The following is a 26,845-nucleotide window of genomic DNA, read 5'->3' as shown; positions in this document are numbered from 1 at the left end:
ACAGTCATTATAAATCATACAAGATCAAGGAAGGTAAAGCCTGTAAGATCACCAAAAATGAAGCAGCTCTGCTATACAGAATGTCCTAAACATAAAGATGTAAAGCACCCCAAAAACAAGAAGGCGTAAAAAACCCCATATGAGAATGCTCCATTTTAAGATAATTCCAGATTTTATTCTGAGTTTTACAAATAACAATAATTTTTCTACAAAACCCTCAAGAATCAGTCTAGTTACAGGTAGGAACTTTTACAGTTCTACATCTTTCTATACACAAGGCTGTGGCTGCCACTAGTTTAAAGTGCCCCAAGGGCATTTGTAAGTAAGGCATTGTGATGCCCGAGCCCATTCTAGGCTTTAATAAACCATTGACAACTGCCAGGATCAAGGTTCTGAAAGAGGTGTTTATTTGCACAAAGCATCAGTGTCCTCACGTGCTTACTGTGCTCAGGGCCCTGGAGAGCATTAAAGGGAAGTCTCTGTGGTGGGCCTATGAAGCAGAACTCCCTTCCTCCATGGTACCAGCAGCTCATAGATTTATCCCAACGCCTCTTGCAAAGGTAAATCCTGTCCCTTTCCCCTTACAAGGCATCACTCGCTGCTTCTTTGAGGATAACAGCAGCAAAAGCATTGACTTCCCCAGAGAGCAGCCCCTCTGCCACAGGCAAGACCAGTGTTCAGGAGCAATCAGATACCGGTACTAAACCCCATCAGCTCTCTACCAAAGGGACAATGTGTGTGACTGCCATTGGGATTCAAGGCACGGTGCAGCACCAGGACTTTATTCTGCAGGTACTGCCATGCTTAGTGCTACAAGCCTTACCTCTCGCCAGCACTGATGCCACTCACATTCGCCAGGGACAAGATCAGGACCTTTCATCTGCACACTGATCACCCACCTGCACTAAGATATTCCCTCAGCTTCTTTTGGCAGTACCTATGAGCTGGATTGTGCCTAACCAGAACAAGACCCGTGTTTAAAACATGAAAAGAGCAGGATAGAAAAGGACTTACAAAGGTATCCATGACGCCACATTAAATATAGCCCATGTTTCCGACTCATACTTTTCAAAACATCAGCAAGGAAAAACCCCCAATATTTTTTGACACAGAGGCTGCCATTGTGCTTGTGGCATTAGTCATAACCAGGAAATTCCCCTTTTTGCCAGAAAAACCCCCAATTCCTTCCCCTCTCCCTCTTTAGTAAACATCACAACAAATATGCAAGAACAAAAGTCCCTCTGTCAGGCACATACCTGGAGAGAACAGTGGATAAGAATCAAGAGCTAAATTGGACCTTAAGTGGGCTCTGTGCTTTAGGACAGGAATTCCCATGCTCGCTCCTGTCTCAGGGACGCAGGGATCTTCCATTTCAGGGCTGTTTTCTGAAGCAGTTTACAGGAAGAGACTCACGGGCCACAGTTGTTTATACTGGCAAGCTCATGACAAGGAAGCTGGAGCTCAGCGTGCTTTGCCTCAGATTCCTGCAGTTATCAGATAACTCTCCTGCAACACACAGAAAAGCAGCAGCTTCTTAACGCTCCTGCCCCTAGAAATCAGGTTTAAGAAGAGAACCTTATTTTAGGTTTCAGAACAGGCTCTTTCAGGTTTGCAATGAGTATGTCAAACAAGGGGACAGGCCTGAGAAATTGCATCATGTCTTTTGGGCAGGGGAGACCGGCTGTTAATGCGCTCTCCTGCCATGCATCTGCTCATGTCAGGGCAACTGTATGATGTGCAGCAAGGCTTACAAAATCCATCCTCTTGTTTCTGCACTGGCTCCAAACCCCACACTGCATCTTAAACCTGTCAACTTAAACACAAGTGACACTGAACCTGCCCAAGCATTTGGATTTCTCTCCTTGGAAGAGCTGAGGGTATGAGCTGGTACCACCGGGCAACTTCCTGCTGCATCCAGAAGCCAAAGTACTGAACAAGTAGGGGAGAAAACACAGGGAAAGTGGAGCAAACCCTGTAGCTCAAGACACTGGCAGGAAGTTAAGCAAACAAACCACTATAGTCTATACAGTGTTTTCTGCTTTCTTGTTTCTGCAACAAGCAATCCCAAGGGCGCACATCAGTCTGACTGCTGGAATCAAAGTCTTGGTTAATGAGAGATGGGAATCAGCCGATGTCTGCTGCGTTCAGAAGACAGAACCAGTCTGGTCGTGTCTGTGACCTGTGAGGGTGCTGAGGCCAGGTTGGACACAGGGGCTTGGAGCAACCCGCTCCAGTGGAAGGTGTCTTTGCCTGTGGCAGGGGTTGGAGCTGGAGGAGCTTTAAGGTCCCTTCCACCCCAAACCAGTCTGAGATTCTATGACAACTCCCACAGCCAGGTCCCGCAGCAAAGTAAGGCCCTTAAAAGCTTTGGCTACAAATGTTTAGGTTCTGTTTATTAAGTCTCAACAAGACAGAACAAAATACAGACAAGTGCCATAAGAGAGAAATCTTTCACCTTTCACATCTGTCAAAGTATAATCAGAACAGCACAAACAAGACAGGGTGCACAGATAAACTGCATGTATTTAAAGAAACACAGGTAATGCCAAGGGTGCTCCCACAACTCAATGAACAATTTCTTGGCAGATTGTCAACAAGATCTCTTTCTTTAAACAGGTTGAGAACAATTGAGTGATTACATGAGAGCTGAGTGAAACAACAGACCTCACAGTAGTTGTAGTGTTGGCACCTGAGAGCGAGCGAGTGCTCAGAACCACGTTCTGAAGTTTGTTCTCAGTACGTTCCACCATGAGGCGAACACAGTGCCACAGATTAACACAAAACATAGCTCTGAACACATTAATTGTGCGTGTGTGAATGTGCACGTGTGTGAAAAGCACAGAGCAAGGACAGGAGAATTGTTTCCATCATCCAAATTGCACACGAGACGTTAAAACAACAGGCACAAAACGTCCACCACCCACCAAAGCAGAACAACCCCAAATACCACTGCTCCCTCCGCACACAGACAAAACCTTCTGCGTCATTCAAAGTAAGCCTGGCCTGGAAGCAGGCCACAGGCAGGGCCAGATGTAAACAGCTTCACTGTGCAGGTAGAGTCAAAAACCAGCATTGGAATCAAGTGGATTTCGTGAGCAAAGCTTCAGTGCTTACAAAGAGTTTGTGCAAGACAGCCCTTTCCAACCGTGTTGAGTGAGAACACACCAAGGTCCAGTTCACCCTCAAAATCTTTCTTTGCATCTTCCTGAATTTGGTAACAAACTCAGCATGTGCAAAGTCATTTGAGTGAGATCAGGGGCATGTTCCCATCACCTCCACTTAATAAATAAGTTTCCTGTCCAGAGACAGAAGTTCAGGACTCAAACCCAATTAGCAGCTTTGTCTGGCAATTTTGACTTCGTGATGTGCATTAGCTGTGGGGAAGGTTCACTGAGGGATCCAGGTATCTGCCAGCCCTTGAACTCATCTTCAAGCGTCTTTCAGCTGAACTACACACTTAAAAGTTACACAGGATTGCTCAGATACTGTTCATGGTACTGCTCTATTAAACCAGCTGTGGCTGACAAACCTCACTGATGGCTATACACTATTTCTGCTCATATAAAAAGAGAATGTATGGAACACAGTGTTTAAATTAATAAATAAGGTTAAAATTACAGGAAGTGTTGCCACTAGCCCTTTCTAGAATGCATTTTAGAGGAAAAAGTCCATTTAACTTCCAGTCCACCAGGGAAGTACACAGGAGTTCCATCAAAAAGCTGTGCTTTTAAAGATCTCTGGGTTTTCTTCTTCCTCCTTGGAATCCCTTTTGTTTCTAGAGGCAGGTCTGTATTCTAATCTGGGGAAAAAAGGAAATACAGAACAAAAGAAAGAAAAATCACTTAGAAAAACAGATGGGGAACAGAGGAAAAAAGTCTTTGATACCCTGAGCCCTATTTGATATTACAGCCTCCTGATTTCACCATCCTGTTGGCTTCAGTCAGACAGGTCCCTTTCCAACACCAGGCCTATGCTCATGTGCCACCTTCAGAGCAGTGGCAAAAGGCCAAAGGCTCTCAATGCATTTTTAGGTCAGTTTAACTAAACTGGAAGTGTTCAGCCGCCCCCCAGTATTTTTAGAACCTAGGAAGATAGATTATAACCCACAGAGTGTCCCTATACCTTTATAAAGCAACACACTTAAATGCATTCATGGACTTCTATTCAGCCTTCAGAGTAAAATGATAGATTTGGAGCTGAGATGTCCAAAACATACACGCTTGGGAAGAGGAATATGGCAATACTTGGGGAAGTCCATTCCCCTTCTCCATATAGAGAACAGATGTGTCAAGATCAGAAGGTGACACGGTGGCACTTACCCTTTCACCAACAGCATTTGATCAATGGTGTCTGGAAGAGGCATTCCGTAGCTTTCTGGCAGAAATAAAGTCAGAATTCCTGATAGCACAGTAAGGCTCCCCATCAAGATGTAAGGCAGGAATCGGTCATAGGCACCTAGCAGAATACATTAAACAAACAAGCAAGCTAGTATCAGTTCCAAGTCGCTGGTGATGTTTGTACCTAGGTACGGGGCTTTATCCATGCAAGACTTATGCCTTCAGCAGAAAACAACCCAACCAGCCCCCCTCACAGTCTGATGTTCAAAGCATTGTTGCTATAAGGTTAAGGAACTCAAGAGACCAGGAAACAACAGCTGTAAGAGCTGTCCCCGTTCAGTCAATCAGATTGTGAGTCTTCAAAGCATCTCTTAAACAGCAGAAAAGCCCAATGACCTGCAGAGGCAGGACACTGATGGGGGCAGAAAGTATTGCCTTCCATCCACCAGCATCTCCCCCCACACAGGAGATTACTCACCTAGGTAAACGAAGTAAGGCGAGAGGATGCTGCCCAGCCTAGAGGCCATGGAACTCGCTCCAACTCCCATGTTTCTCACTACTGTTGGGTAGAGCTCAGCCGTGTAAACATAAACTATTGAGAAGGCAGACGTGATCCCAAATTTCCCCAACATCACCAGCAGAATAGACAGTGCACGAATATCTGAAATCAAAACGCAGTAAAGACTTCAATAAAGCTCTGATGATTCATGGCATCTCTCAGCTCCATTGTGTTTGTGTAACTCCTGCCTAATTCATCCCAGTGTCTGGCATCTTTTTTCCCCTGTAGATCTCTACAAGCATGGGCAACGTTTTTATGCTTTAATTCTTAATTATTATAGGACTCAACATTTTCATTTCCTCTTGGGCATGGGGCTTCCTGCCAAGCAAAGAATAAAAAGAACAGAGCAAGAATGGGAGAGGTCCTCTCAGATTTCTCTATCCCTTTTTAATAATCTCTATCCCTATCTAGATTTCTCTATCCCTATCTAGATTTTCTCTATCCCTTTTTAATAATGTGAACCAAGTTAAACATTTGAAAGAAGTTATTTTTGGTTTCCTGCTCTCCTTTCTCATTAACATTCCTAGCTGCAAGTCAATAATTTAATTATAGGAAGCTGGGCTGACTTTAACTGGGACAGAGTTGAAAATGAAAACAGATCGTATCAGTGTGCAATTGATTCACGACACGTCTATTACCAGTATAACATAAGCAAGGCAGGTCTTGTGCATTCTTTTGTTTACAAATCAAAGCATAAACAAGTGCTAAGCAACAACAACCCCCATCATATTCCATATTGTTATCAGTAATGAGTCCATAACCCTATTAATGTGACTGTCCTGAAGATACATATGGTTTGATATCCAGTACATGTTATTTTGTCCTTCTTTCCAGTTGCCAAACATTATCTTAATTATTGACACCAATTCAGTACAAGCATCTCTGCCAAGCAAAAATGCTTCCACAATGGCTCCCTTGAATATAACTCTTGAAACAAGCCATAAAGAGACAGTCATTGACAGCTGCTTGGGAAGTAAGTTCTGCAGCCTCTTGGTAATCTCCTATCAAAGTCTGGTTTGTCTAGTCCCAGTTTTACACTTGGACCACACCAGGGCACCTTGTGAGGGATCTGCACGAAAGGCAAATCTGGACTACAATGCTAATCCCAACAGACCACAAAGCCAATGACCCACCTTTCAAAATGCATTTGAATTGACATGTTGTGTGAGCTCCTTGTGCAGCAGCACGGAGAGCCAAGGGACAAAGACAGGAAATGAACATCTGTATTTAGTCCCCCTCAGCACACTTTTCCTCCACATCTGCCTAGCGCAGGGTACTGCACTTCCCCTATCATACATATTTGAGATCAACTAACGATTCCATACGTGAAGGCACGAGCTGAATGAAGAGAAGAACACAGCCTCCCAAGAATAACGCAGCAGCCATTGAGTACCGTCGCGGGAGATTTCGAAGCAGCAGCCAGGAAATAATGTAGGCTGGAACTTCAATCACTGCCGAGAGGAAGCAGTTCACATAGACATCTCCATGCAGGTTAGGTGTGTCAAGAGACAGTCCAAAATAACCAACAGAGATGATCATCCTGAAAGAAGCAGAATAACAGGATCAGACTCATTTCTCTTCTTCCTGAGGCTGCTGTGAACCTCTGTTACATCTGTTAAGCACAGAAACCACCCCGGAAGGCAAATTCAGCATGTGCCAGATTCTTTCACCTCTGAAGCAGCTGAAGTGCCAACTTCAGAAAGAGCACGACAGCAATTTAACAATGCTGATGCTTTTTATCTTCCAAGTTGCTCTTGAATTCAAGGAATAAAATATACTTAAAAAAAGATTAAAAATATCCTATTCAGCATTACCACAATGAGGTAACTCCAGAGCTGTTGCTAGCCTTGCTGAGGCACAGGTCTATGAGCCCATGGTCATAGGTGCTGCATGGTCCTTCAGCTAGGGAGGTCATACATCTTTTCTGATGACGCTGCATGACTGTGCAACTGTCCATCCCACTTTTGTTCAGAGCCTGCAAGGAAGCTCTGGGCACTTGTCACTTTTAGATACCTCATTTGTCTCTGCTTACTGTGCTAATGGAGAGGGGCTGACTAATTCTCACGTATTCCTCCATGTATCAGTATCATATATCCCATACCTTGGGAGATAGGTGATGATCATTCCTACTGTGGGGATACAGCAGTTCCTATTATTAGTAGTTACAGTCTTAAACTGCAAGTCTTTACTACCAAATTTGACTGCTGCTGTGGTGTACCATAGCTCTTCATTATGTTTACCAGGGAGCTCTGGGTGAAGAACATGGTTTCTGGGTCATTACCCTCCATGCTTTGTGTATAAAGTCAGAGAGAAGGAATACACCAGCACAGCACACCCAAACAATCGGGGATTCTCTCTGCCATGCCCCAGGCTGGCTGGGCAGCATCCAAGCCATGTCTGCATGGCTCGGTGCCTGGGCTGGTCAGTGCAGCAGGACAGAGCCTGGGGGCCAGGAACAGTGCCACCTTAATTGTGCTGCTGCCAGATGAGAGCTGGCTCCCACACGATCAAGGGAAACACACAAGTGGCCTGAGAGACAAATCCTGTCATGTCTTGGGAGATGCTGGGAAGAGAAGGTCATGCTTCACCAGCAACACACAATAAACAAGGAAATAATGGGCACTGGCTCAGGACATGGCCAGGTGCAATGGTGGGTACAAAGCACTCAGCACTTCATCTCCTTCAGCATCTGTGTTTGAACAGAACTGGAGCAAAATCACTGCACAGCACAACGTGAATCACTGACAAAAGGTAAGTTCTTCCTCTGCCTCACTTCACATGGAAGAGCCTTCATGGTCCAATTGCTTAAAATAAGTTGCATTGTACCTGGGAAAGTATGAAGTCATACAGCTGAGGGTGACCCCCCACTGCCGAGCGTGCCCTGCCAGCTACAGCTATTCTTCTCAGAAGTAGTTACTCAGTGTTTTCCACAACACTGTACTCCTAGGAGTTATTTCTATACACAACAAGCTGTGCTTGCTGGAACTCACTTGCAGCAGCAGTTTGTCTCACTTTATCACATTGGCAGATCTCGACACAGTTCTACATTTTGCAGAAAACCTCTAGAGGTATTTACACACCCCAGGGTGAGAAGCCAAACTTCCTCCTCCCTGATGCAAACCCAGCAATGGGATTAGTGTAAAGGCTGCTACTTACTCAAAATGAACAAAACACTTGGCAACATGTAAAGGTGATACTGCTACCTGCAACTACCCTCTTTTACAGAGCTTCTTTTATGAGCTCTTTTGGTTCGTAATGCAGAATATATGGAAACTGAATTGATATTCTTGGTGATGGGCAATGGAATCTGGTTTAAATATTAGCCAAGTCATCCTTTGACCCCAAAAAGCCACATCAGCTTGTACGTGCTGGCAGCAATGTGAACTGACCTCCAAAGCTTTGCCCCACTAAAGCACAGGAACATTGTTCAAAAAGGCAGCAAACAGACTTAGTTAGCCCCGAGGCACTTGAGAGACCTTCTTGGTTAGGACACTGCAGGTACATGCACTAATTAAACCTCACTTTTATAGCCTCTGGCAGGCTGTAAGTTCCCTCTCTGTTTTCTCTGAGCAATTACAGCTTCACTGAGATTTCCAGTAAAGGCGAATGACAACTGTTCAATCAAAGCATGGCTTCAGCTAGTGCAAAACCCAGCTAAAGACGGCAGGGAGACAGAGCAGCCAGCAGGAAAGTCTAGGGAAATCTCAGATTAAAACTTCAAAGGCAGCTTTATCCCTTTAAGAGACAACATAAAAGTGATAGGAAGATTCTCCCCACCCTAAGTCAAGCATAGATGTGTTCAGACCCCTGTAGTTCTCTGACCGGAAGACAGGGCATGACTTACTCCTCTTTGAAGACTTTGTTACAGTCAGAAAAGCATTCCCCAAGGCCCAATATAAGGCAGGATTCCCACACATCATCACCAGCTGATCTGATTCTGGCTCAGTTCAGGATATGCCTGACTGCTTCAGAAAGGAATAACAATCCAGATGTGTTTCTAGACTGTTACTGAGATTAAGAACCTACATAACCAGATTTCTGTTGCTTCAGCCAGCAGGTTGTTGGCTTTTGAGCTGGTTTGGTATGAATCTCTTCAGAACACCTTTGTGTTCAAAGAGCAGGTTTGAACTTGGACCACGCTTGCTTACCAAATAATCACTGACATAATCGTGATAGTGAGGATGTTTCGGGTTCTCACTAGATCCAAAATGGTGTATGTCTGCTGCTTCTGGGAATCCAGGTCTTGCAGCTGGAAATAACAACAACAAACATGGGAACATTAACTTCCTGCAAGCAGAATTACTGTGAAAGTAACTCCCTCCCATAGCATACGCTGCAGGGCCAAAACAGGTGCCTCACTTTTACCCAAACTCATATAAGCCATAAGAGCCAACTACCTGTGAAAGTACTTGCTCCTCCCTCATGTAAAGACACTTAAAATTTAGGTTGAAATTAGGAATGATTTCTTCTGCCTGAGGCTCCACAAAGCAACTGCTTATTGTTACTTTTATACGTGAAGTATAAAGTGACAGCATTAATTCATGATTTATATGTCACTGCTGGTAGGGTCTTACATCCAGTTTTGAGCACTGCACCTTGAGGATCATGCAAATCACTGCACCTTGAGGATCATGCAAATCACTGCACCCCGACAAGAAGAGAGCAACAGGGATGAGAAGACACTTGAAACACATGATCTGTAAAAGCACAGGGTTTATTTAGGGCTGGAAGACCAAAGACCAAGAAAAAAAAACAGCAAAGTGATAAACTGTCTGCAGTGGACCTGGAGGACCAGGCAAGAAATAACAAGATTAAAGTGCAGCAGGGCAGATTCAGTAAATGACTCCTCATGCTGCATCAACAGTAATGCATTTAAACCGAGACAAACTGGCTAATGAGTTGAAGAGCCCTCACCATTATCTAGCCTGGTTTTGAGAAGATCTTCTAAGAATACAGGCAAAGAAAGACAACAAACTTCTCCTTTCCCCATGTAACTTTCCAGCTACTCAATATAAAACCACTTCCATGGAAGCAATGCAAAGATGCTTGTGCATGAAGCACATGTACAAGTTTGGTGCTCAATAAGACTGTAGAAATGAAGAATTTAAGGCTCTTTTATACTCCTCAGATTCAGACTCTTAACTAGAAGTAACAGGGACAGGCTTTTCAGAATATATAAAAGGTGATTTAAGAAGACAAGTTCCATTGATTTAAACTATCAACTCCGATAAAGCAGGAGAAGAATCACAGTTTTCTAGCCAGGTCATATTTAGCTATCACAAAAGACGGTATGTTTTCAGGATTTATCACAGCTGCTCACTCATCAGCTTAATGGTATCTTTAACAGTCTCACAGCAAGAACATTAACAAGAAAAAACCCATGTATCCACCTGAGCATCCTTGGCACTTTATCCACCTCAGAACTGAAATGAAGAAAGGCAATACTGAAGTATTTTGGCACCTTTTGAATTGTAAGCTGCCAAGCCAACACCTCACAATACTGAAGACTTCTCTTTCCACAACTAGAAGACTCACTCTCGCCTGACAGACCTCTATGAGGTGCAAGCACAATAAACTATATAGAGATCACTTCCTCCCTTGATCTGAGGATGACCTGAGGATGTTGACACCAAGCTGTGTGGTTCGGTTGATATGCTGGAGGGAAGGAATGACATCCAGAGGGACCCTGACACGCTTGTGAGGTGGGCTGATGGAGTTTAACCTCCTCATGGAGTTTAACCTCCTCATGGAGTTTAACCATGCCAAGTGCAAGGTCCTACACCTGGGTGGGAGCAATCCCAGGCACAACTCCAGGTTGGGCAGAGAAGAGATTCAGAGCAGCCCTGCGGGGAAGGACTTAGGGGTGTTGGTTGATGAGAAAATGAACATGAGCCGGCTGCAGTGTGCACTTGCAGCCCAGAAAGCAACCGTATCCTGGGCTGCATCAAAAGGAACGTGACCAGCAGGTCAAAGGAGGTGATCCTGCCCCTCTGCTCTGCTCTTGTGAGACCTCACCTGGAGCATTGTGTGCAGTTCTGGTGTCCTCAACATAAAAAGGACATGGAACTGTTGGAACAAGTCCAGAGGAGGCCACGAGGATGATCAGGGACTGGAGCACCTCCTGTATGGAGACAGGCTGAGAAAGTTGGGGCTGTTCAGCCTGGAAAAGAGAAGGCTGCGTGGAGACCTCACAGCAGCCTTCCTGTATCTGAAGGGGCCTATAGGGATGCTGGAGAGGGACTCTTCATTAGGGACTGTAGTGACAGGACAAGGGGTAACGGGTTCAAACTTAAACAGGGGAAGTTTAGATTGGATATAAGGAGGAAATTCTTTCCTGTGAGGGTGCTGAGGCACTGGAATGGGTTGCCCAGGGAGGTTGTGAATGCTCCATCCCTGGCAGTGTTCAAGGCCAGGTTGGACAAAGCCTTGGGTGTCATGGTTTAGTGTGAGGTGTCCCTGCCCATGGCAGGAGGGTTGGAACTGGGTGATCTTAAGGTCCTTTCCAACCCGAACTATTCTATGATTCAAATTAAATTCCAATATGCTTAAAGACTGAATTGCCTTTTGTTGGCACTGGCTGCTCCATGGTATGTACAAATAAGTTACCTACAGAAATGAACTACGGTTGCAGCTAAAGTAGAGTGCAACTACTCTTGACTTTAACCTTTACTCAACTCTTTCCACCTGGTCTAACATACCATCCTCTACTCTATTAGTTCAGCTTACTATGCTTTTTTCCCCTAAAACATCAGGCTGGTTCAGCAGAAGTAGCTGGATGTATTGCAGGACATCACACACCAATAAAGAGACAAAAGCAACCATTAGTTTAACTTAATTCCTCATCAACCTCTCTTCCATATTCAGTTAGTGATGTTTCTTTTGGCAGGGTAGTTGCTGGACACTGATTTGTGGCCCTTATCTCTTGTCCCTCAACTCAAAACATACGTTATCTTCTCCACATCCTGTAAACTGTATCTGAGCTAATGGGAACATGAAGTTTAGGTAATCCCTGCAGTCAGGTGAAAATTCTTTGAGTGCTATTTTGCTCTGACCTGGAGGGTCTGATGCTTGTGCACACCCAACTGCAGTGTATTTGCCTTCATAAATCTTTGTCGTCTAAGAAAAGCAAAGTTCTTCATGTTTGATAGCTTTCCCTCTGCCTGAAGCCAAACCTCCCACGAGTCAGCTTCAGTCAGCTCTGCAGCTCCCAGCCTTTCTCATAAATCACATGCTCTTTCCTAAGCACTCTCCAGTTTTGCCACTATTTGCTGCCAAGAAACCAGCAAACAGGAAACAAAAAAAGGAGGGAAAAAAAACCCCCAACCAAACCAACCACAAAACAAAACCAGGAACAGCAAAATTCAGCCACAGCTGATGAGAAAAAAAATGAACATGGCTTTTAGGAGCTGGATAAATGGACAACATAATCCCTGACAGGACAGGCTAGAACAAGAAGCTAAGAGAAGAGCAGGAAGGGCAAAACGATGGCTTGAAATGAAGCCTGTAACCCAAGCATTTCTACTCCCCTCACATGGGATAACTCAATCAAGCAGGCCCTATATGTGTGCTCTGCAGCTTGTTTGCAACCAGTCACCTGCAGGATCCTAACTGGTTTTAAAATCTCCAGAGCCTGAATGCTGCAGGTGCTGCTCCCCAGCTGCCCGGGGCTGAGGAATACTCCAAACACGAGCTGGCCTTGCTCCTCCAAAGGAGGAGAGTTCCAAAGAACTCACATTCCAAAGGCAGGAGGGCTGAGAGCCAGCCAGATTCCCAAGAACCTCTCTGCAGTGTCAATCAGCTTCCTGAAAACCCAAGAGGCGGTGAGCCTCCTGCTTCACAGCTCTGCAGAGAGCAGACATGGGAACAGGGCAAACAGACCACTGATGGTGAGAAGCTCTGCACTACTTTTTTTAGCCAGGCCACTACTTTGACCTTGAAAAGTAAGAAGATGGGCAGGAGTTTTGCATTTAAACAGCACCTGTTCATCAAGCTCATTTCCCTTTGCATGCCAGAATGCTAATCCGCATTTCCTAAAGTTAACGTGCAATGATTTATCTGTAAACAAGCACCCTGAATGCCAGCCCATCCTGCTGCAGAAGTCAGCATTTCCCCTTGTCCAGTGTTTCCTTGCCCCTGCCTTCTGCTGCTTTGTAATCTAACCCCATTCTTAGATGGCAAACAAATCAATGTTTCTTTCTAAGAACAGGAGATAGAGGATTCCAGGGACTCCTCCTATACCTTAAGCAGATGTTGCAGCCAGAGCTGATTTTCTGTTCTCCTGCCGCTCACAATGGGTGACTTTTCCTGGCTACAGCATGAAAAGAGGAATAAAAAAGGAGAAAAAACCCATGTCCTGATGACTATCCAGGGAAAAAGCTCTCCTCAGAAGGTCTGAGTCCTCCTGGCATTCTCTCTCTGTCTCAGCAAGGCCAGGATGTCTCTCCTACTATCTACAAATAAGTCTGGACAAGCAGTTTGTTTGCTCCTCAGCTAACTTCAACCCAAGCAAAGCCTTTTCAATGTTAACAGCAAACACTCAGAAACTTAATGTGTAACCATCTGCCTTAGCCTGGGACAGAGGCCTTGAAAAGCAAGTGAGCATACAAGGGATTGTCCCATAAATTACAAGATAATACCAGTTGTCAACCAGAACACAACTGGGTAACTGCCCAGACAGGTTCTACACATCTGCCTAGAAAGGCACCATTCTCCCGGATTATGCAAACACTCTGTCTGTCTGACCTTTAGAGGTCATGTCTGAATGAGTGTGGATCCACTCTTACACCTTAAGGTCACCAAACAGAGCAGACAAAGGGGAGATACTGACAGGAAACAAGAATGTGTTGCAAGAAATAGGTGGGAAGAAAAGATACTGCTACCTACTCCATCTTAACAGGGCTCAAGTTTTGCTTTCCTTAGCATGGAGTAATTGGAATTGAATATGAACTAATGACATTAATTCCAGTGCCACTCATCAGGATTAGTCTTGTGTTAAGACTTACAGAACTATACTAGAATGTGCAAGCACCAAATCTGTTCAGCCCTGGTATTCAGATCACAAAGCAATTGGTACCTCAAATTCATTACCTGCCCCCAAAAGCTGCAGTTTAAAAAGGAAAAGGTGGCTGTAAACTGGATCAAAAAGAATGCATGCTGGCATTCCCATGGGAATGGGACAGCAAGGGCTTGGCAATCTTCATGAAGCAGGAAAGGGTATTCTGCTTTTCAGAAGGATGACCTTTTACCCATCTGAGAAGTACATAATAACACTGCAGGCAGAACTCAATTCATATGTCTGGAAATCAGTCACTTTACATGGCCATTAATAGGTCCAATGGATGCTAAATCAATCTTACATCACTTGGGTGAAGTACCACGTCCGGGGCTGTAATGCCGTTTGTTTTTGCAGCCTTTCGGATGATGTCTTCTGCCTCCTGAAACCTTCCCTGGGATATCAGCCACCGAGGAGACTCCGGAATGACCCTGTATAAAAGGTTGAGAGTAACAAGCACTGCTGCAGGCACTAGCCCACATTGTTCCAGGTATGAAGATCTCAAAACCTGCCACATCTTGCAGAAATTCGAGCAATGACAACAGAAATCAGGTTTACAAGAGCAGACTAGCACGTTGGACAAGAACAGACCAAAATGTGTTTGTGGGTTTGAGAAGGACTAAAGAAATTAGCAATGACTCAGAGAAAAAAAAAAGAGCAATCAAAACCTTCAGAGTATGGGAAACAGCTAAAGGAATTCAGAAGCGTGACTACACAAGTAGCATTTCGTACATGAAGAGGTGCATCCTTGAAAGATAACACATGTACAATTAGCAACTGTAAATACTGTCACATAAAGGCAAGTCAGAAAGCAGAAATCACCAGTCATTCAACTCCATGAGAAACTGGAGGGAGCTACAAATGCTACACGGTGAGGAAACACCACCACCGTGTGGACTATTTGAACGTTACACGCCACCTAAAAGTAGCAGTTGACTATGGAGGAAAAACACGGAAGTCTCAGGTGTGCAAGTACCTTGCCGTATCTACATCACCCGAGCATCGCCCAGCTTCCCAAAACAACCGGTTTCTCCTTCTGCCCTTAGTGCAGGCCTACTCATGGATTTCAGCTGGTGCAGAAGGATGAGCATTACTGATTTTTCTTTATTTTCTATATATGTGCATCGCTTCATTTTATAGAAGCCTACAGAAATGAAGAGTAGGCTTCTCGGGCATGAGCCACATCACCCACAAAGCTATGGACTGGCAGCTGGGAAGAGTAAAGGACACAATGTCCATTCTTCACCTGCCCATTCCTGAATTTCATTGGTGAAGGCTGGTTGGAGTCTGGACCTTAAAAACCTGCAGACAGGACCTGTTAAAGACTGAAGTCTTTTAGTTTATACTCACCACCAGAGCGGGATGCAGAGCAGCCCAGGTAAAGTGAGTGCCAGCAGCAGCATCCGCCAGTCCCTGATGAAGTAAGCAAACAGTGGCAGCAACATGTAGCCAAATGCATAAAATATGCAGACGCCCAGCGTGCAGAACAGCACCCGGATTGACTTGCCAAGGATTTCTGTGCCTGGACAAAACAGCAGAGGGAAGGGCAGTATTTAACTTAACAGCGACCACATCATGTACCAAACCCACCTCTACTAACTGGCTCTGAAATACACTATATAGGATAGCTACAGCATTTAGTGCAGTGTGCTGTCTGATTTTAGAGGCACCACAGATCTGCTCCATGCAGCGATCCTTCATCAACCAAGGTAATTATATATAAAACAGGAAGAGAGCTGGGCCATGAAGTATTTCTGTGGTTCACAGTAGCTAATACTTCTCTGTTTTTATCTTCTCAGAATCTCACATTTTACTTGAGGAACTAAACCCACCTGACATACTGCAAAATATTCACAGCAGTTAACCTCAGCTTGATCTCTACAGGGTCCTCTCCAGCTCATGGAGAGAAAACAGCTTCTTTATGGAATAATTCAGAGATGCCTGAATTAGGTCCCTGACCTGTACCACCTTCTGAAAGACTATTTTGTTATTGGCCCCAAAAGCATTGCAAGCTTTTTTGATGTACACATTTTAAATCAAAAGGGCATTCAGGCCCCAAAATGGACAACAGAAATGCCTGAGAATTCATGTCTTACGTGTCTTATCTCTCCAACGAGAAGATGGACTTTGCTCCAAATAATAGATTTTTTGCCTTTTTAGGATGGTAAGCCACAGAATTAATGCAGATTACACTTCTATTGACTGGAAACTTCCAAGGAGAGAACAAGTTATCCACATGTGGTGAGGGCACTCTTAACAGTGCTGCCTGGCAAACAAATCAACCCTAAGCCAGTACTGAAAAGGAGCAGGAAAAGGACAAGATGAGAGAACACATACTGTGCCCAGCAGGACTTTCATACCAAGAACAAACGCTGCCACGTAGTTGGAGATCTGCCCCATGCCGACCAGCATGAATAACACTGAAAACATCTCCCAGCTGGTAGAGAAGACCTGTATGAAGCTGAAGCCAGTCTGCATCGCCAGAGTTGCAAACAGCACTTTCTTCCTGCCAAACCTTCCATGGACAGATTAAAGAAAGAAGAAAAGAGATTATTACACAACAGCACAAAGGAAATCTTGAGACACAGAAAAATAAGATTACTCATATGAATTCTCAGGGAGATACAAAACATCTGCAGAAAGCAGAGGCTCAGAAAACACGACACAGGCACAACTATTCTAAATACATTAAAACATCCACTGGCCGAGAGAAAGTAACATTCCAAGGGCTGCTACTTAAGTTGCCTTTAAGTATATGCTGGGACACTATTTTCTATTTACTGACAGCATGAATAAGGAATAAAACCATCAAGTTATTTAAAATGCAGGAGTATGAGATGCTCCTTTCCTAAGGAGCACACACTTCATGACATAGAGGAGCATGGTAAAACACAAAGAAGGAAAGCTTCTGAAGGAGAGGTAAACCTGAGGTGTGTATGATGCTGTTATCAGTAGAGTGATCCCATGCTGCAATCTTCGTGCCTCTTGGTAAAAAATGAGCCAATTTAAGGGACTCCAGCAGTTCTACTGAAGAAGTATTAAAGAAGAAAAGGAATTAAACTCAACCCAACCCATCAAGCTGTTGTAGGAGTCAGTGCCAATGTCCTGTGAGAGTAACTGGACGAGCTGCACCCCTGGTCTCCTTGACAGTGCCTGTATCACCACGTGAAGGACCTGCAGGAGGAGACTCCTGTGACTCTGAAAGTAGGAAGCTCATGGCTTTTGCCACCAGAACTGCTCCTGCTTCACCTGTTGGGCAGTTACCATGCAAAACACGTGGCATCCTTGTAGCAGACAAAGGGCTGGCAGCTCTTTTGAACGAAACACCCAAGTCCTGCAGCAGCACCAGGATGAAATGGTGGGAGACACCTCATAGTGAAGAGTGGAAATGTGAGAGCAGCCAGAAGGCACGGAACTCTGTCTGTGGATGGATGAAGAGCCAGACGAGAGCTTCTTATGGGTCAGGATCAGCAAGTAGACCAACACTGGCATTGCTGTGGGTGTCCACTGCAGTCCACCTGGTCAGCAAGAAGGAGGCCAACTTCAGACAACCACGGGAAGCTTTGTGTTCAAAGGCACTGGCCATCATGGGGGATTTGAAGGACAAAACCCAGGAAGTTTCTGGCATGCATTCATGGTAACTTCCCAATGCAGATGACTTAGGAGCTGAGAAAAGGAGACACTGCTGGACCTCAAGCTTGCAAACAAGGAGAGCTGTTTGCAGATGGAAGGGCTGAAGGCTGCTGGCTGTATCACGGTGAAGTGCAGGATCATGAGGGGAGAAACCAGGCAGAAGGAAGGATCACTGGGAAAGCAAACACTGGCCTCATCAGGGATCCGCTGGGGAAAATCCATGCCATATTGCTCTGGAGAGAAGTCCAGGAGAGCTGCTTGGTTTTCAAGGCTCACTGCCTCCAAGGTCAAGGTTGGTCCAACCCGATGAGCAGGCAACCACACAAGGGCCCTGAACGATGCTACAAGATTCATGGCACAGGGACTGTGTTTCAAAGAAATATAACCCCTGCAAGCGAATCAGCAAGTTAGAGGACCACATACTGTTCTCTGACAATCAGGAAGACAGCACGCATTGTTCTGCACAGCAAATCCCAGGGAGAGAATTGGGAAAACCGAGCTTTGAAAAACAAACCAGATGACTCTTGAAACCACAAAAACTAATGGTTTCTTCCAGTTCATTAAGGTTTGTATTGACTGACAAGAAAGCCTCGCTTCCCTGGAGTACAGCTGAGCAGCACTCAAGCTTTGAGCTTCCACACATGCAGATCATCGGATCTGAATGCTGCATCTGATGACGAGGAAAGAAGCTATGGGTGTTTACACAAAGAGTTCCAAATTTGACCTCAAAAAAAGGGAAAACAAGCCTCAGGAATCCCTCTGATCATGGTCCAAAGTAATTCGAATATCCCTTATCTGATGTTTCCAGACAAAACTTATCTCCTACACCTGCTCCTGGCATAAAACCAGTTTGCTGCAGAAGTGCTTTTGCTGAAAAAAATAAAGAGATAAAGATAACCCCCACTAACAATCTTCGTAGCATTCTGTTCTAGTTCAGGACGCGTTCCCTACACACTGTGTACATTCAGATTAGACAGTCATGGAACAAAGATGTGTTAGCAGTTGCAGACAGATACAGGACCCTTCACATATAGAACTCCTTACGAAACAGCATCAAACAGAGCCAGCAGCTCCGGTGTATATACTTTACTTGTCTGAGAGCTGTCCCGATATGAAAGATCCAAGCAGGACGCCCACAAAGAACAGGGAGGTGCTGAGGGGTCCCTTCCAGTCGTTGTCACACACAAGGTTCCACTGCAGAGAGAGAGAACATGAAAGTCTTCAGGTAAACAAGGCTTCCCCTCCCTTCGAAACGCCTCGGCTGAGCCTGGATGACAATGTGCTCTTTGGACAGAACACCTCCACAGGAGGATGAGTAACCTGCTGCAGAGATGCAGCTCTGCAAAAGCAATGGGAAGGGATGCTGGGCTGCTGTGTCTGAAAAACCTCTCCTTATGTCAGACTTCAGAACTCTCAATTATTCTTGCACTTACTCCCCAAACCATTCCAGCCTCCCACCACCTGAGGCACAGGCACCAGCCCTCCGAGCACTGCTTCAATAAACCCTGCAACACCATCAATTACACATCATTACAGAAGCTCCTGTCAGAACTGTGGCTTTCTAATAACAAATTCATAGCACTCACGTAAGGGATTTAACTTGCTATAGTTATCAGTATCATGTGGATTAAAGCCTGCAATTAACATTTATAATTAACTCTGCATTTATTCCATAAAAGCTGTACTTCATTACAGATTAAAGAATGTTTGAGCAGTTCTGTGATGACCCCACGGCTAATCCAAGTTGCCAGATCCATTTTACTGAAGCTTCCTGGCTGGAACTACGCAGTAAATGATCATTACCAAATTCATGCAGGCCACAGGTCCCAGTGGTTATCACAAGCCTACACATGATGACACTTACCAGGAAATCAAACACCACGAATACAAGTCCTGCATTACTAAAGGCTTGCCTACTCACAAAGAACCATCTCTGCACCAGCGACTGGAGCTAGTCATCTTCAATCACAGAACTAAAAGCTGCTCTAGCTCAGTGATTTACAGTCATTATTAAATAAGTCATTATGTTCCAGCTGACCAGCTTGTACTTGTGAGTTGGCATCCCCCTGTACTTTGACATGAGGCTGTGGCCCACTTGGCTTTCCAGACACTGATGTGTTTGTGCCCATTAACAAACAACTTCTTCAGACCACTGAGGACAGACCTGCCTGGAAGAGCTCATGGTAGTAAAATGTTTTGCACTGTTCTGCCAAAAGCTCCTTGCATTGGCAGCTGGGACCATAGTGGTTCTTTAAATGTGGCAATGATTACCAGCTTGTTTTTCTCTCCACTCTACTAAAGCAATATTAGGAGCTGTTATGCTGAAGATCACTTCAACAAGGCACCAAAGTGAACTTCAACACCAAATTTCCAAGGAAAAAACTGCCTTGGTTGCGCAATACCAGTTATTTACAGACTCCACAGATGCACAACCATCAGACCAAAGGGATTTTAAGGTCTGTTACTTCTTGACCCAGTAAATGAATGTTGAAGTCTTCAACTTTTTAATAACTGGCCAACAAGGTCTACATTATTGTTTGTCAATGATGGTGGCATCAGCCTTCCAGAACCATTCCACAACCATACCCTTCCCTCAGCTGTATGTTGCCCAAGAAGTCACTGGAGCATCACTGATAGAAGACCAGCATCACAAACACTGAGTGTCCCAGTACTTACTGATTGAATCCTGCTGCTGGCAGTGCTGTTTGGACATGGTCTAGCATGACCCAGTGCTCTAAAATCATGTGCTTTTTTCACTTCTTAGTATCCTTTGACTTGGCCTGCCAGCTCTAACGGCCTTTGCCCCAGTGAATGAGATAAGATTAACCCCAGCAACATATGGGGGACTCCAAACAGGAGAAAACCACTCCAGCTTTGTTTCAAAGACCAGCTGCTGCTGTTGCAAAGCACTGAGCTGCTGAACACTGGTACTCAATGCTCTAGGCATGGCACAGAGCATCCTCACTCCATTTTATTACAACTTTAGAAGGGGACACCCTCTGCTGAGGTTTAAACTTATCTTCTTACTCTGGCAGCTTGAGCTGTAGCTTCTTCCTGAACAATGATCAGGCTGGGGTGATGCCTGTCAGTATCCTCACACCTAACCAGCAAGAAATACTTATGCATTGGAGCAGAGATGTATGGTGGGATATTCACCTCCATAAGATTCCTGGCTGATACCACCTGCTGGTGAGGGTGGGTGGGAAGAGGGGACTGGTAGAAGACCTGAACAAGAAGTATTATGGCAGGTTCAGCTAGGACTACACTAGAACAGCATCAGTCTTACTAGACTAGCATTTCCTGCACCTTTCCAACATGCAACTGAACACTAATATAGCTTCTATCAAAAAAGTTTTCACACAAGCCACAATCAAAATGGAGACTCCAAGATGAAATATTTTGAGTTTTTTAAACTGCAAACTGTGAACAGCATTCACAGCCCCAAATAACAGCATCACACTAAAACCACAAGGCAAGGTCAGGCAGACAGGATGCCACAAGTCCAGCTGAAGATACTGCTGTACCACAGGTGAAAACCACTGTTCTTCTGTGTTCTCCAGACACTTCCAAACCTGAAGGGGTAGAGTAATTTCCTGTGTGCAGGCTCTGCATCCACTGCACTTGCAAAGCACCCCATGCCTTGAAAGGAGAGCCAGCACCTCATGAATTACTAACACTAAATCCCACAGTGGCTCTCATCCAGACACTCAATGCAGCTCCCTCATCCTGCTTCCCTTTCACTGCAATTCTATCACCTTGTAAGAGATGGCAAAAGAGGAAATAACAGAATTCTAGCTGCTAATAACAAGATGCCACCCTACGTAAGGATAAAATTTGCCTGATATTTTCAATCCATCATAACATGGAAATTGCAAGGCTAATTATAGAGGAGTTCTCAAAACATTGTCAGGCCTTGCAATAGCATCACAGCAAACAAATATATACCAAATACAGACCACTACCAAATACATTGTGAAAGTTACAAGTAGTTGCAAGGCCACCACCAGTAGAATTTAGGGCTTCATTTGACAAAAGGGTGTTTCTCAGATGAGAGAGAACTGTTCCACCACAGAAACACTCCCACTTCCCCAACAGCGTTACTACAACCCTGAACAAAGACGAACTGTGACAAATACAACAACTTCAAGAGCCTCACTCCCTGTTATAGAAGGAAAAGCTCAATAGGAACAGGAACTTTTACAGCAACAATACCTGGTGTCCTCCCACTCCTTTATTTATTTCTTTTTAAGCCGTCTTCCTCTAGCAGAGAATAACGCACAGTTGAAAACCAAAGAGGGATGGGCCCATGTGCCAATGTTTTCTTTATAAAGTCAACATGTTAGCAAGTTTTTGAAGCCAATTCAATCTCCTGTACTCTCTCTCCTACCACTTGCTTCTCCCTGCAAGTAGAGGCAGGCTCTTCAAAAACAATCTCGCAGCCTCACAACCGGGTACTCCCAAGCTCTGATTCAGAATCTGGTCTTGTTTATACCCATATAAACATACTCTGCTTACTCGAGAGCTATGAGTGTTATTAAACACCCTTTCCTCTGACAATACCTTTGTGTATTTCAAATACTTCGAAGCTCTAAATGTGACATTAAAGGTCATTATCCAAATACAAACAGAAGTCTGTATGTACAAAACATACATGCTGCTCAATTTCTCCCCTTGTTGTTTTCAATTGTTAGAGAGAAAACCTGCATAGAACAGGAAGGGAAGTGACAAATATCTTACAACTCCAGTGCAGAAACTGAACTACCCCTCACACATCACATTTTTGAGAGGGCTGGAGAAAAAGGGCAATGTCTACCATGACCCGGGGTTATTTTGGTAAAGCAAAACAATACATCCCTCTGCCTTTCAAAGGGTGAACATGGAAACCTCTGGGTCCACAGCTGTACCACAGCGCCCATTTTCTGTCATTACAGATGTCACCACTGCCATCTCCGCTTCCTTCCTGAAGGTCTGGCATAACCTGTTGATCTCCAGCAGGTCTCGCAGCACAGCGGGGCACTTGAATCCCTGGTGGGCAGGGAATATAAACCTCTGGGCCCTCAGATCTGCCCAGAACCTTCTCTCCCTTCATGTCCATACAGGACAGAGCACCAGCCCTGCGCCAAGCCTCAGGACTCTTGGCAGTACTCACCACGCGCATCCTTCCTTCGCCAAAGCCAGTCCCTGAAGCTTGTAAGAGCACAACAGGCATAAACCACACAGCCCTGGAGCACACCTCCTGCCCTGAACTGGTTTCAAACCGATGAACAACACAACACATCTTAGAAGCAGAGGGTGAACACATGTATACCAAATGTGCCTGTTTATGTTTCAGTACACTAGAATTACTCCCATGTGGACTAAACTGCTTTGACTGCTGTATCATCTAACACCTTCTCCTTATATCATATTTCTAGTCCACTCATGCTCTTAACTCCATTGCTCAATTCTATTCCCAGTTATTCAGTATAACCCCATAACAGGTCAGACTGGCAGAAGTTAGCCTTTTCCCCTAATTACCCCGGGTTTTATTCCGTTTATTACCTCACAGGTACTTTTATTACTCCTACATTCTTTATGGGACTTACGGAGGAGTAAGCGTGACACAGACGGCTTCTTGAGCCAAGGCAAAGCTTTTCTCATCCCCCAAGCTACAGCATTTCAAGAAGTAAAAGAAAGGGATTTTGTTACATGGGAACTGGTTAAGTACTGCAGACAGGCTAATAACAACCTTCTGTTGTTAGTCTGTGGGAGAAAAGGAAGTGTCTCCCCAAGTGAGGGGGAACTGAATGCTTTAAACCTCTGAAAAGCAGAACTATAAACGAGGACTTTATCCAGAGGCAGGAGAGATTCAGCAAAAAGCTTGCTTTAAAACAATTCTCCCTTCCCCCTCCCTTGGCTGCAGAAATCTGGGACAAAGGTCCCCATGATTATTCAATGAGTGCGAGATATGCAACGAAACACAAGATTGGTCAATCATGAAAGCAGCAGCAGCAAGCCAAGAAATGCAACGAGTTTAACACCAAAAACCTGTGAGTATGTGAAAGGCCACAGCTCTTGCAAAACTCCCTCGGAGGCATTAATAAAGGGAGAAAAAAACCAACCCTGCCTCGGTGCACGATGTCTGGGCAGACAGACATTACCTCCCACAGGCACACAACATCTGCCAAAACCAGAGCTGCTGGGGAGGCGCAGCAAGATGTTAGCTCCTGTTTCTCATAGATTATAGGACTCCTGGACAATACCCTGATAGCTCAGGATGTTTTAATTTACACCAAGGCAAAGCTCAGTGAAGAAGCTCCAGAGACAAAGCTGAAACCATGTCTAAGCCAAGTGGAACATTACAGCAAGGCACTGGAACAAAACCTGCGTTTCAGCCCTGAATGGGACTGCCATGAGAAGATGCCAACTGCCTTACGCTGCCCTGAGCGCAGCTCAGCCTCACACAACAGTGCATTTCAGCAAGGAGCAAGGCCTAGAGATTCAGAGCAGCTATCCTCTCTAGCAGCTCTTTAGAAATAGGTGAGGTGATGCCTTGTGCATCACTCAAGGCACTGCTGCTGTGTATGTTTGAGGGAAGTTTCCAACAACTCCAGTGCCACCATTCCATGAGTCCCTATGCTGCCACGGCTCCTCTCCCACACTCCCTTCCTCATCCCAGTCCTCTTCCCAGAGGAAGACTTCTGTGCTCTGTACTTAATGCTTATATGTTCATTAGATGCTCACACCCATCACTATCCAAACACCCCATTTTGCACAGCAAAGAATAACAGCAATCATAGTTCCAGCTCTGTAAAACTTGTCCACGGGCACAAACAGGCAATGGGACCGTACAAACGCTTTATAAGCCTTTTGAAACAAACCCCAACAAACTATACATGTTTGGAAACTCAAGTGTTCCTCAAAATCTATTTCCTTGCACTTTAAGTCGATCAGCACCTGCAGATCACTTCAGCTTTCACCTAAAACAAGAGGGACCATTGGCACAGCTTCAACCGCATTGCCTGCCCTGACCACAGGCTTGGCTCATGGGGTGCTTACGAGCAGAGGAGAACATGACCTGCCCCTGCAGGTGAATGGGGACATCAAAGCAGCGGGCACGGTCAAAGCAGCGGCATCGCGGGCTGAACAGGTGAAGTTCAGCGTCCTTTAGGACACAGCATCACGCCAGGGCTTCCCGACTGCTGCATCGTACACAACAAAACGAGACCCTTTTGATCTCCCGAGCCCAATGAGCCCTCTCCGAACCACGAGGCGGGCGCACCCACACTATCCCTGCACTGACCCCTGCTCCAAGCCGCTACACAGGTACCGCATGAAGCCCATTCAGCAGCCGCCGCACATGCACTAAACGCGCTGCGCTTAGATGCTACTTTTACAAGGAAAAGCGAACAGACCCAGACCCGGCATTAGGATAACCCCGCGCTTCCCCTCGCAGCCCCGGTCCTGCGCCCCGCGCACCTCGGTGACGATGGAGGAGCGGTAGACGTCTCGGCTGTACTCCCAGCCGTCCCGGCACGGCTCCTGCTCCAGCGACCCCAGCTCCACGTCGGAGCCGGGCCGCAGCCCCAGCGCAGACAAGTTGGTGAGCGCGGCCAGGCGGTAGCGGCGGCAGCGGCTCGGCACGGCCCGCCCGCCCCGCAGCTCCAGCGGGATGCTGGCGTTCAGCCACTCCGCGCTCAGGTTGGCCCCGCTGGGCACGACGCACCGGTGCTCGGGGGTGCCGGCCAGGAACACGATGGAGAGGCCGTTGAAGCCATTGGGGATGATGCTGGCGCTGAGCAGGAAGAAGACGAGGCGCTGGAAGCGGCCCCACTCGCCCAGGAAGGCGGCCACCTCGTCGTAGTCGCGCATGGCGAGCTGCGGCCGCCGCTACCTGCGGGCCGGTCTGGCGGGGGCAGGAAGCGGCCACCCCGAGCCGCCGCGGAGCGCCTCGCCATGGGCCGGGCCTCGCCGGCGGGGGAGCGGCCGGGGGTGGGGTTTGCAGGCGGAGGCCCCTCAGGTGGGGCCGGTCACTGCCGGCACCGCCGCCCGGCCCGGCCCAGCGCGGCCGCCTCAGCTGGGGCAGGCGGCTCCCGGCGTGCCCTGCGCCCGCACGGAGGCGCGGCGGGGGCTTGGCTCCGGTTCCGGCTCCGGCTCAGCTCAGCGCCGGGCAGCGGCCCGAGGGAGGGCCCGGGCCTGGCTGCGGGCAGCGCCTCGGCTTGTATTGACAGCAAGGGCCGAAGAGGCGGCCGCGATGTGCGGGGTGAGGCACAGAGCCCTGCGGGCAGGAGCGCTGCCGGTTCGCACGCTGCTCCCTGCGTGCCAACATCGGGCTAATCCACGTTTCCGACCAGCCTGCTGTGGATGGTATCTTCATCTCTTCACCACCAATGTACAGCTTTTACAGCGCTTTTGAATGCCTTTGTTTGAAAAGATCTCCTGTTCCGTGTGGGAATTACAAAGCTGTGAAAAAAACCCCATGCGTAAAATGGACAAAGAAGAAGTTAAACCTCAAAATCAGCCTTGAGGTTGGGCAGGGTCTGTGTCCATGCCCTTGTGGGATTGCGGAGTCAGGACAGATCCATCTGAAAGCCAGAATAACTGTACTACACCATAACAGCCTGACTGTGTAGAACAGCTTATTTGTGGAAGAGCTTGTTTTAGGGTTATATTTTCATCCGTTATCCATGCTAAGTACATTTTAAACTACCTTTTTACGCCTCTTTGCCCAAAGCGTTAAAGCGAGGACACTTCCTCTTCAATTGCACTCCACACAGAAAGCAGGTTTTACAATGCCAGCGCAGATTTTATTACCATGAAGACATAAGTGAATGAGTGGCAATTGCTACAGTTTCATATATGCTTTAGCACATCCAGTGAAACAGCCCAGGAGCAAAGGTTGCACAGAGAGACGCAGGTAAAGTGACAGCGGTGACAGCTGAGGCACAGCGCAACAGCCCCTGCAGTCAGTGAGAACGATCCCGCTGGTGCTTCCCTCCTGCCCTTCCCACTGAGGATCGCAGGGAGAGGCTTAAATAGCTCATAGCAACACATTTAACTTGTGCCAGCGGCTGCTAAACCAGTGCTGTTTGCTTCAGCTTTACAACTAAGAGAATAGTAACTGGCCAGAACCCGGCACTGCAGATTCATCCCTGTTGGGTTCTTCCACAGACCGTTGCTCTTTGGGGCTTGCGAGCCTGGGGAAGCCACTGGCAGAGGACAAAAGTTCTCTTTGCAAACGCTTCATGAGCTGAAGCAATCCCCTTTTCTTGTTTTTCACCATCC

At 46.2% G+C, this 26,845-nt stretch overlaps 1 protein-coding gene across 2 annotated transcripts; it reads right to left on the bottom strand.

Moving 5' to 3' along the window:
* Positions 1-2,372: 2,372 nt before the first annotated feature.
* LOC130602711 (organic cation/carnitine transporter 2-like) lies at positions 2,373-25,576 on the bottom strand. Of its 2 annotated transcripts, none has more exons than XM_057415858.1 (10): positions 25,040-25,576; positions 18,672-18,775; positions 16,309-16,463; positions 15,299-15,470; positions 14,253-14,379; positions 9,045-9,145; positions 6,222-6,436; positions 4,816-4,998; positions 4,320-4,455; positions 2,373-3,794 (listed from the first exon to the last, which is right to left on the bottom strand). In XM_057415858.1, the coding sequence occupies exons 1-10, from the start codon at positions 25,430-25,432 to the stop codon at positions 3,776-3,778; spliced, it is 1,605 nt and encodes a 534-aa protein (XP_057271841.1). In that variant the 5' UTR covers positions 25,433-25,576; the 3' UTR covers positions 2,373-3,775. The 2 variants fall into 2 exon arrangements, with proteins under 2 accessions (XP_057271841.1, XP_057271839.1); XM_057415856.1 differs by having other exon boundaries at positions 2,373-3,799; positions 25,040-25,573.
* Positions 25,577-26,845: the final 1,269 nt, after the last annotated feature.

The sequence above is a fragment of the Pezoporus wallicus genome, unplaced genomic scaffold (genome assembly GCF_028554395.1).
Source record: "Pezoporus wallicus isolate ANWC-B61680 ecotype Strahan unplaced genomic scaffold, APGP_CSIRO_Pwel_v1 contig_9052, whole genome shotgun sequence".
Classification (NCBI taxonomy): Eukaryota; Metazoa; Chordata; class Aves; order Psittaciformes; family Psittacidae; genus Pezoporus; species Pezoporus wallicus.
This window is presented reverse-complemented; position numbering and strand designations above follow the sequence as displayed.

Excerpts from the sequence above, each read along its gene's own strand:
- LOC130602711 (XM_057415856.1), bottom strand. The coding sequence starts at position 25,432 with ATGCGCGACTACGACGAGGTGGCCGCCTTCCTGGGCGAGTGGGGCCGC. Across the intron at positions 16,464-18,671 it reads TCGGGACAGCTCTCAGACAA|GTTTGGCAGGAAGAAAGTGC; the intron begins GTAAAGTATATA and ends TGTCCATGGAAG. Across the intron at positions 9,146-14,252 it reads TGGTACTTCACCCAAGTGAT|CTGCAAGACCTGGATTCCCA; the intron begins GTAAGATTGATT and ends TGTTATTTCCAG.